The sequence below is a fragment of the Nymphalis io genome, chromosome 10 (assembly GCF_905147045.1).
Source record: "Nymphalis io chromosome 10, ilAglIoxx1.1, whole genome shotgun sequence".
NCBI lineage: Eukaryota > Metazoa > Arthropoda > Insecta > Lepidoptera > Nymphalidae > Nymphalis > Nymphalis io.
In genome coordinates, this window is record NC_065897.1 from 805022 (window position 1) to 817066 (window position 12045).

The 12045-nt window shown below is 33.2% G+C and overlaps 1 protein-coding gene across 2 annotated transcripts in view; it reads left to right on the plus strand.

Annotated features, from left to right (window-relative positions):
• Positions 1 to 12045, plus strand: part of LOC126771226 (kinesin-like protein CG14535) — a 228892-nt gene that overhangs the window by 211843 nt on the left and 5004 nt on the right. For both annotated transcript variants that reach the window (XM_050490987.1, XM_050490986.1), the window contains 2 exons: positions 3364 to 3567; positions 9949 to 10042. In XM_050490987.1, the coding sequence (XP_050346944.1) occupies positions 3373 to 3567; positions 9949 to 10042 (289 nt within the window). In that variant the 5' untranslated portion in view covers positions 3364 to 3372. The remainder of the gene's footprint in view (positions 1 to 3363; positions 3568 to 9948; positions 10043 to 12045) is intronic.

The following is a 12045-nucleotide window of genomic DNA, read 5'->3' on the forward strand; positions in this document are numbered from 1 at the left end:
GCATGCCGTGTTAACACGCTTTAGAGTAATTTTGATTAAAATTGTATAGTTTCCTAATTTTTCTGTATGTCCTAATTACATTCTGTTTTGTGTACCTAAATAAATAAACCCTGTTATCTTTCTAACCTATGTAAAATCGGCGTAATCGATTTTGAAAAATTGATATAACATTTGTATTTCGCGCCACGGCACTGGCGGTTACTGTTCAATCAACAAGTCATGATGCATGCAATATGTAACCGTAAACCATTACGCTTTTGAGATTATGTCTTCCTGACCTAATTCACCATGGTGACCTTTATCAATGGACATAACCAACTACACATAAAATTATACAAGTGAGTACGAAACAGCACGCACGCACACAGGTGCACTTCTCTATTGCCTCACACTAATATTCGGATAGGACGGAAATCCGACAATACTGGGGAGTGATCAGACGTTACACTGCCAACTTACTGAGCTTCAAATAATCTCTTGACAGAAAACCCCAATAAAATTTAATAGCACAACCTGGAAAGCAAACCCGAGATCCTCATATATGATTTATATACTACTACATATCAATTGAAAAAGCGAAGCGACAAAGCAAAACATATAAACCGCTATTACGGTACCACAAGATCGTCACGCTAAAAAAACTTCTTTGATCTACGACACGCTTACATTCACAACACATTCACAAATTAGCGTGACATGTGTAATCACGTAATGGTATTCTGAAACCGTAATCAGAAAACCAGACACGTAACGTTACAATGGCTTATCTGCTAGAATTACGCCTATTAGCTGATTAGAGCAGACCCTCTTTCGCACTGAGAGATTTTACACATAATTATTGCCGTTGTTTTATTTTATGAGGTTTTAACAACGTATGTTAAAAAAATACTTATATATTGAATTTAATTATATTATATTCGTCTTGTGTTTGCTTTCTCAAGTTTTATTAATGTTTGTGTGTTGGAAAATATTAGTAAGACTGTCTACAAAGCCGTCGTTCTACTAAAGCGGTAGCAATCATCTCTCGTTATCCTTGAAAATAAGCTTATATGATAAGTAAAACAATGCTGTGTCTTCTTCTTTCAAATATTAAATCAATAATGACTGAAAGAGAGAAATCAGTGTTTCAATAAATAACTAGGCTACGTTTATAAGTGAGGCTGAAAATCCGCATCAAAGTGATTAAATTAAGTTTATTCATCTTCTACGGTAAAGGAAAATATGTTGCGAAAATCTGCATGCGGTGAATTAAATTCTGCAACTTTCCAACGAAACCTCTTGAGTAGTAGGTTCACCACCAGTTCACCCACCAGTCAGTAATTTACTTATTATCAAATTTATTTACTAATGACAAGCAATTCTTGTTTACCGCGAAACATCAGTCATAAAAAAACGACTTATGCTACCATTTTTATTTTCATTTTATTTCGTGAACAGGTATATAAATAAATATTGTTTTTTCAGTTAATTGTTTTATATTAACAATACATAATTACTTATTTTTTATATTGAAGCCAGTTTCTATTTTACGTGTCAATATTTTAAAAGTGAATATCATTTTTTTAATAATAAAAAGTTAACGAGTTGCACGAAAGTTAATCTAATCTAAAAGCTGAGATGTAACAATTTATACGGTAGAATACAAAACACATCTTAAATAATAAGGAAACGTATTCCGTGGTATATTTATCTAATTACCGTTTTATTACTTATGAGAATTTCTCCGCCCCGCCTCCAACTTACTAATTCAAGGAGACAACGTGACGTAATTAATTCTCCTCTAATTACATAGAGATTTGCGTGACACGCTCCTAGAATTATGTAACTAATCGCATCTCAAGAACTATATGTAATAATTTCATTTAGATATTAAATTCTAAGAAATATAAAACCAGATCGTTTTTCTGATCTACAGCAATATTGAAAGTTACATATAGTTTTTTTTTTTTGTTTCAAAGGTACATCAACAACACACACATTAAACACTTACAGATAAAAAATTGAATAAGCTCCAAACCTTCTCAAAAAGGGCTCCTGCCTTAGCCCAGCAGTGGGACATTCACAGACTATTACAAAAAAAAAGATAATAAATACTGAAAAATCGTCCTGTATATTAAGTTTATATTGTATATATGTATTGACTAACTTTTCGTTTTACTTATATTTTACACCTACATTTGTGACCATTATAATTTCGGATAGCGTTAGCAGAGTAGCTTTAATAATATATAAAATTAATAATAATTAAAAATAGCTTTTGAAACATATATTATAAATTTACATATCAAACAAAACAAATAACGTTAATATTGAATACGATAAAGCTAAACCACGTTATTAAAAGTTTACTAGATTTGAGCACAGAACACAAAATTGTTTACATAAAATAATTCCTCATGCATCAAGTTGAAACATGTGTCCCGGGACTGACGAATCTGTGCTTAACGAAGCGTCACAAACACGGCTTTGAAGTGTATTCACGCTTATTTTCTATACAACAACGCAACAATAGAACAAACAGCGCTTAATGTTTGCCTTAATAGTGTATTTCGTTGAGACGCTCGTGGAAATTGTGTTAGATGGTGAAATTATGTTGGAAATATAGCTTTTATCCCGTAAAAGCCATGTTTCAAGGTTTTATTATTTTAATCAGTATTTTTAATACTATTATTACTTTGTATTCTTTTTCGTAACCTTTACGAGTCTTAACTTTTTTTTTACGTCAGTTACCTTTTTTTAAGTCAGAGAGAAAAAGTATTTAGTGTATTTTGCAATTGATATATCAAAAATGTTGTATTACATTGTTAATATAAGCAATATACGTAAATTATTATCCTTTAAAAATATTATAGACTTAAAAGAAATAATACAGATATTATTTACAAATATTGATACTAGTATAATACGTTATATAAATTAAATCACAATTAATAATAATAAGAAATTAAATACTAGAAAAAATATCTACAATGTACATTAATTTGTTTAGAGGTGTCGAGTTATACCCTTTTTTATAATAGGTAAGCTGTACGGGCAGATCAGCCACATGATACTAATTGGTCATCATCGCCCCTAAACATTGGTGGCGTAAAAAATATTTACCATTCCTTACATCACCAATGCGCCCCTTGGACACTAAGATGTTATGACCCTTATGTCTGTAGTTACGCTGGTTCAATCAACCTTCAAACCGGAACACGACAAAACTAAGTATTGCTTTTTGTCGGTAGAATTATGTAATGAATGGGTGGTACCTAGCCAAATGGACTTACATAATTCCCTACCTTTGCTTACGGACTCTTTTAATTTAAAGCAAAACTGAAATCGAATAATGTATTAATCCTAAGCTTTACTTTGTTACAGGTGAAAGTAATGCTGCGCGTGGGAGCGACAGGTGAAGGACCCTTCACCAGTGGCACCCAGACATTTTCCTTGGATAAGCGCAAGAAACAAGTGACCTTGTGCGAAACGGCATCAGCAACGTCTGCTCCTGAAGACAGAAAAGTCGGTGTCGCTGCGCCTAAGATGTTCGCATTCGACGCCATCTTTTCTCAAGACGATTCACAGGTATTTGATGACGAAATAATATTTTATTAAGTAACACTTGGATATTTTTTTTTATAAATTAGGTAGGAGCTGTAAGAAATATAATCCATCCCGTTAACTAAATTGATAAGTCCCTCGTGCTTTTAAGCTCTCTCACCTTTCAAACCGGAACATAGCAATAATAAGTATTGCTGTTTGGCGGTATGTGATGAAAGAGTGGTACCACTAATAAACAATATTAACACGTACGAGTGATAATATAAAATAAGCATGCATTATTAACTACAACGATTTTACTAGAATTGCCTATGGTCTGAAATTGCTCCTTTTTGTTCGAAATTCTACCATTTTTTATTATTTTATTAAACAATACTTAAAAATATGTGATGGATTTCAATGTTTCAGCATTAATATATAGATTATATTTCCTTCAAGTAGTCACTTACAAGCTGTTTCGAATAAAACTGCGCTACCGCGAGCATATAAGCCGACATTAACATGAAATCTAACGTCAGTTCAAAATTTTAGTTACGTAAACATTAAGTATTATATATTTTAATATATGCCGTGAAACTACATAGCTAAGGAATATTCTAGGTCTCATGGTTGGTAGCTCATCGAGGAAGTTAGGTTAAATAATTTATTCAGTGCTCAAGTTTATGGGCAAACGTGTCATCAAAAAATTCACCCGTTTGCCTAGTAAATTAAAAAAATATATATAAATTGAATCAGCGTGGTGGAATAAGCACATTTCTTTTGTGTTTTAACAAACATTAAAAAATCTTCCCATGTATAAAATCAGTAAATCTTACTACTACTACTTAATTATACCAATAGTAGTTTAGTCCTTAATATTAATTAATTTATAGCACAGGTATACAGGTAGGTAAACAGGTTTCAGTATTCTCAACAATTTTCTAAGTTGGCTCGTTTACAGCCACTGTCATGACGTTCCGTAGTTCCGAAATTCATGCACATTTCTCCTCGAATTTCATGTTTAAATTGTTAAAAGGCTGTGCAGCGTTCGAGTATCACCAACTATGCAGTAAAATTCACATTTTTCGAGAACATTGAAAGTTTAAAATATCTGAGAAAGTTTGTCGTGCGATGAAAATCTTTTCGATAGATACTTTGAAGGAATCGACGATATTTTTATGGGGTGAAAAATCAATACTTTGCCATATTACTAATATTACTGTTATATATAAGTATTAGTAAGTAGTATAATTATATTATTAACATCTTTTTTAATTGGTGGCACTGCAACAAAGACATTAACATTTATTTGGGTTATCAAGTTGAAAAACTTTACTAATCTTTAGTATAATTGATTATCACTCACTTGCGGCAAGTTCTTACCAAAAATTCATCTCATTCGAGTATGTGAAACTCGCTTAAATCGGATTAAATAACATTTTAAGTTAATGTTTAATTAGGCGTAACAATAGTCATTACGACTCAAAAATATACGAGTAAGTAAGTAGGATCGTTTTCTCTTCGCAGTAGGAAAAGCGTATTGCATAAAGCTAACACGACACATAATATGTTTTATGCGCACGCATTAAATCACTACGACAATCCGCATAGTCATTAATATCGCGTAAGCCCTTTATCCGACGCATTCGCCGGTGCATTAGCCACTTACTGAGGCTTAATTTGTTGCTGTTGTAATTACATTCTACAACATTCGAAATTCGCATTCGGCCTGAAATTTTCGTATTCACTCGTGTAACTTCGGTATTATATTTATGACGTATGATACGAAGGAGTGACGTAACACTTTGTGTACATTGTCTTGTTGTTTGTTCTGGTTTTGCTTTATCTAGTTACATTTGGTTAGACGAAATTTCGGTGTATTATAGGTTGAAGTGGGTTTGTCCGGAACGTTGAATACTGCTTGTAATTGTTGACATTATTAGTGTTATTTCAAAGGCAAGTTCATAAGAGCACTTTGTTAATTTGGATTTCTACAATTTTATAAAAAATACAATTGCAAGGTACAGGAGCAAATAGACGTATGTATAAATCACTTTATACACTAAATGTAGTAATGTAAAGGTAAAAGCATTACCAATCATGTGATCCGAAATATAATGTATATTAAAGTACCAGCCTGTGAATGTCCCACTGCAGGGCTAAGACCTCCTCTCCTTGAGGAGAAGGTATGGAGCTTATTCCACCACGCTGCTCCAATGCGGTTTGGTGGAATACACATGTGGTTCAATTTCAGTGAAATTAGACACACGCAGGTTTCCTTACGATGTATTCCTTCACCGTCAAGCACGAGATGAATTATAAACACGAATTAAGCACATGAAAACTCAGTGGTACTTGCCCAAGTTTGAACCCACTATCATCGATTAAGATTCACGCGTTCTAACCACTGGGCCATCTCGGCTTGTATGTTGTATTTATGATTACATAAGATCGCTTATCATTGAAACCGAGAAAATCGGATATCGATATTCGTTTGTAAAGCGGGTTAAATAATAAAATTTTTATTATATACATTAATCAATAATTTTCAAAATATAAATTATTATTATTAATATTACCAGAGTAGGACTTATTTGAACGCAATGTGAAACATTTCAAGGTCGAATTCGAATGCGATATAACTATATATGCTAGTTATAATATTATCTACTGGATACGCTTGCAGCGCTGTTTTTTATCACAAAAATATCTTGTACAGACAAAGTAACATTTATAGTTATAGCTACACAATATCGCTGCACTGTAGCTAGTTACTTCAGTCTGCTATAACTCGGCGGTCGGCTGACGGCGGCTTAGAGGCTTATACGCACCGGTGGTCTGCCAACGGACTGCCTGTGATTGTAATGAAATTTAGCTTTGAGTGAATTTTTGGATTAAAAACAGACAAAACTAACTCACAACAAATACTGCAGGCCTTTGTAAAAATACAGATAGGCAGATTATGGTACAGCTACGGACTCGAGTGAAAACCGTGTTTTTGTTATCAAAATTCTTTTGATCTAACGCTATATACAATGATAGACTGCTCGTCTTGATATTACAATAGAAACGATAAGGTTTTATTCCACTATATATTTTTAATATAAGCAAATACAAGAACCATAAGCGAGCAAGCGATCTATCTGCCCGTGCAACTGTGCTAATATTGTGTATCTTACCGCACTCCTCACGTCGATATTTATAGCTTTTTTTAATTTATTGTTATATAATATCAATAACAATATTAAAGGTTTTTGTATTCACATTAAACGCTTAATTATATTATTTGTTTTGATAAGGTATTTTTATGTTATCTTGTACTTTTTATTTCTAGACTGTATTTCAATGAAAATATTTGGGATTGCATTTTTTTTTTGTTTTTTCTTCAACTCGTCTTGTGTCAGTTGTTTTATTTGTTGTCGATGTCAGTTAATCTTAGTGGAATCTGGTCTGGATGGTGTTCGGCTAGCCTGTCAATGATGGATTTCATCTCTATTATGGATTGCCATTGTAAGGTTGTAGTCCAGAATCTTCTTGGCCAGTCCAGTCGCCATTTGTGCCTCGCCGAGTCGTTACTGTCGTCGGTTAAATACGAAGTTCTTCGTGTGACGCGTTATTGCAACCACTGCATGGGATTCGCTGTCGTGCAATTGTAGCTTTTTCGTCGGACATTTTATGAAGAGATTCATAATTTAGTCCGTGTGCCTCAGGTATTATGAGGATGTTGGATCCTTCTCGGTTGCCGCACCATTGGGCTTAGGGATTCCTTTTCCCTATGTAAATATTAAATACAGGTTCTTAAGGATCGCAACGTCGCTTTTGATGATTAATACCGTAACAGCCTGTGAATGTCACACTGCTGGGCTAAAGGCCTCCGCACCTCTTTTTTTAAGGAGAAGGTTGACTCTTTTTTGATGATTAATACTGTGTGCTAATCAATTGGAGTAATTTTTCATTATGAACCGTTTGAAACGACTCAACATACAAACAGCATTACACTCGCTTTGTATATAATAATGTAATGATTACAAATTATTTCATTCGTTCATGGAAAACGTTTTAACTAACGTAATAATCAGTGCACATATATACAAATTAATTTACAATATAAAATTGTTTAATAATGAAAAATACTAATATAATAAATAGGCATATTAATTTGTTTTTTGATATTATTTACATAGCTTATAGTATTATTCAGTAACATTCCTTAACTTTTTTTTTTTATAGAATAGGAAGGCGGACGAGCATATGGGCCACCTGATGGTAAGTGGTCACCAAACGCCCTTAGACATTGGCATTGTAAGAAATGTCAACCATCGCTTACATAGCCAATGCGTGGCGCATTGGGAACTAAGATTTCATGTCCCCTGTGCCTGATGCCCTGTGTCTGCAACTATCTTATTTTATTAAGTGAAGGTCTAAAGCTCTAAGTTCCTCCACTGAGAACCTGAGACATAGATAGACTAGCCAACTGCGCAGGAGATATTATCCAACTTCCAGACTCCGGGATGCTACTGAGAATTTTATGACAGAAAAACCCCTATAACTTTTTATTGGCCCCACCTGGGAATTGAACCCAGGACCTCCGGGTCGGCCTTACATCAAGCCACTAGACCAACGAGGCAGTCTAAATCTCGAGGCAGTAAGGATATATAAATGATATATGAATATTTTTCCTAATTCTAGTGGTTAGTAAATGTGAATTTTTACCAAAAGCCTACGATACTAAGTTGTCATGTGCTTAATTTGTGTTAATAAAATATCTCAAACTTGCAAGTGAAGGAAATCATACCGTGGCAACCTGCATGTACAAATTTTGCTAACTGTGTATTCACCATCCGCATCAAAGCTGCGTGGTTGATTAAGTTCCATACATTCGACAAGATAAAAGGTATGGAGCTTCTTACTTTACTATTTCGGCTCAAAATAATGTTAAACCTTTTTAAATAATAAAACATTAAGCAATTGAAAGCATTTCCCTTAAAGTCTTAAAGTAATCGACCGTTTGTATAATACTAATTGTTGTAATAATTTAATAAACTACCCCCGGTTTTAATTTTAAATGTTTTCAGCTCGGATCTTCGGTATGCTCATTAAAATTTCCCTCAAAACAATCTCAATATTTCCGTACCTTATAAAGGCATCCCTTTGTAGGGTAACCACGATTTGTTAGCATGTTGCTCTTTGCGAACACCGAAAACCCATTAAATTTTTCGTTCTAAATTTTTAGATTTGTAAAACAATTTTATTTTTTATAAAATGTATCATAATTTATAAAAATAATCTTGTTTTTGAGAAAAAAATAAACAAACAATCATTTTGTTTTTAGTAAATATGACTAGATATTAAGCTTACATAATTGATTGAAATTTCTGACAAGCGGAGGGTAAGTACTCAGAATACTAGTTGGATGCCTCAATTAACCAATATATGAATATTATTTGATTAATAAATCTAAATTGATAATAATGCTATATGTATTACAAAAAAAGCGCTTCATGATTTTCACTTTTATTACGTATTCTAAGTTTCAAGCACTTTTTTAAATAAGTAAATTAAGTATATTATTTTGTAAAAATAATAATATTCCCAAAAAAGTTTTAGAAACGAAAACAAATATACTTTTTCATTCATCACTAATCATGGTCACCTTAGCACGTAATCTCTGTACTCTACCGTAAGTCCATTTAATTATCTAACAAGCCCCGGTAAAGAAAACAGTGAAAACGTTTTTAGCCTCCAGCAAGCCTTAAGCACCAGATTTCCCTAAATTATTCAAAGCATTATGCGCAGCATACGTGAGTTCAAGTTATGTGCAATAATGGCTTTACGAGCAAGCATTCAAAATTAGAACATAAATTTATTTTAATATTTCTTTCTCCAAAAGTTTTAAAAATAATTTTATCAGGCTTCAGTTATTGCTAGTATTCATTTAATTCGACTATAAAATCATTATTAAAATTTTGAGGAAAACATATATATATATATATATAATTTTGATTAAAAGTAAAATAATTATATATATATATAATTATTTTACTCTGCTTCAGCTCATCATCATCATCATCATCATCAACACCCTTTCCGCGTCCACTGCTGGACATAGGTCTCTCCAATGGCAGCTCACGAACTATTATTCAAATATTGAATTTTTACTTTTTCTAACATTAGTTTCTGCCCGCGGCTTCACGGAAAGGAGGTGTTCGCTATCCTATGTTCGTTTCTGTACCCCTGGTAACATTGTGCATTGTTGTGAAACAAACAAACTCACGTTCGTATTTATAATATTCGTAAGGATTATGTTTCGAATCAGGCCGTCTTCATATTATTTTATGCAAAGCTCTAAGATTATAAAAAAAATGTTTATTATTTATTATTTTTATATGTTAAATTCAATATTTAATGCAATGTGTGTTATTCCAGACGGAGATTTGCTCCAGTGCGCTGACTGACGTCATACACGCCGTTATCAATGGGACCGACGGTTGCCTCTTTTGCTTCGGACATGCAGGACTAGGTATTTAAATAAATTAATTATTACACATCGAATACGAATAAAAGAATAACTAGACATTTCAAGCCAATGAAGCAAACTTGTGATAATAGTTCCTGCTTCCCCCTTCCTTCTTAAGTCCACGCGAACTGATTCTCGATGTCACTGCCTAACTGTGACATCAATTCCATCAAAGAAATTTGGCAACTTCTTTCTTTGTCGCACTGCCAAAAAATGGAATTCCTTACCAGCTCACGTGTTCCCCTCCTCTTACAACCCGGGTTCCTTCAAACGAGGCGTGAAGAGGCATCTTGCGGGCCGGCAAGGCGGGGACGGCTAGTACAAATGTACAGAACATTCTTCCCGACTGTACTGGCCGTCGTCGCGTTTGGACTCTACTACCACTTACCATCAGGTGGAGTAGAGTCATTTGCCATCCCGGGGCATATAAAAAAAAAAAAAGTTTAATTTATCGAAATTAAAAATTCCATATTATAAATGTCAAGTGAAGTCTTCTCAAAACCTTTTATTTGTGTATTTTCACTGTAAATTTTAAATTTACAGGGAAAATTACGGTTAAATCAAAAGTTAATACCAATTTCGAGGTCAAATCAGTGTCCACCGTTTCTATATGTAGCGTTTGGGTGAAACATTTCTGACGTGGGTGGTTTAATTTCTAACTCGTCTGCTGAGTTGTATTCGCATAATTAAATTATATGAATTTACTTTTGTGATACTAAATTTATGTCTATAATAATGGCATTCACTACCGATACGGTTTGAGAACATTTGCAAGTCAAGAAAAGGAATACAGTGTGTCTAGAACGAGCTTTTTTACTTATTATAAGCTATCGAGCTTTGGCGTTTATTGAGATTATTGTGGAATGACGACAGCGCCGTATAGTAACATTAATAATCAATTAAGAAAAAAACAATCGCACAAGGCACTGAACGTATTTAAACCTCTTCCTCGAAAAGGGGAGGAGGGCTTAGCCCAGCAGTGCGACATTCACAGGCTATCACGGTATCTAAATGCTAACGCTCAATTTATGAACAATACACACAATTCACTACTCTCTGGTGGTGATTATCTGCCACGTGCATTTCACAAAAAAAATATTTCATATGAAATTAAATATAAACTCATTTTAAGCACCTTAAATTTAATGGTGCCCGACTGAGTCTGAACACAAAATCTTCGTTTAATATATCCGTATTTTAACCACAGACCCATCTTGTAAAGTAAAATGTCACCGTAATATTAGACAAACAATACGTTCCAAACACTCGAATCTCTTAAAATATTCACTGTAAGCCTGAGCGTTGCACTATTTATAAGACAACCGCCGTGAAACTCGGGCACAAAGATTTGCATCGAAATGGAAGGCGCTAACAGTTAATTGAAACTTTAATACTGGATGGAGAAACTTCTGCCTAACTTTTACGAGGTGATAAAACGATTAATCGTATCTTTTAATTAGATAACAACTATTTGACTTAACTTACAGCTGAATTACAATTCAATATTTTTGCGACTTTTGGGCTTATTAAATTGTAAGTCAAATATCAAACATCTTGGGTACAATGCCACGGGAAAATCTTTTAGATGACGTGTTTTTGCTGTAAATTTGTAATGTGTATTTTGTTTTAATTTTGTATATTATAAAAATGTCTGTACATAGTTTATAAAATTAATTAATAATAGTCAAATTAACAAGAAGTTTTCTATATATAAAGACGGAGCTACACTTGTCACAGATGATATTGAAATATTCAGCCAAGAAAATAAAGTGACCAAATTAGAAAAGTTTTAAAATAAGTCACGTGTTATAAAAATTCAAAATAATTCTTTTTGTTTAATTATTTAACAACGATAACTGTACAGACGACATTAGTAACAGTAGCATTGTATGGATATGTTATTTAGGATATACATACTCTTATTTTTATCATATTAATAAATACCTAAAATATATACCGAAGGAATAAGAAAGATCGTTAAAATTATTTGATGTGGGCTATAACTT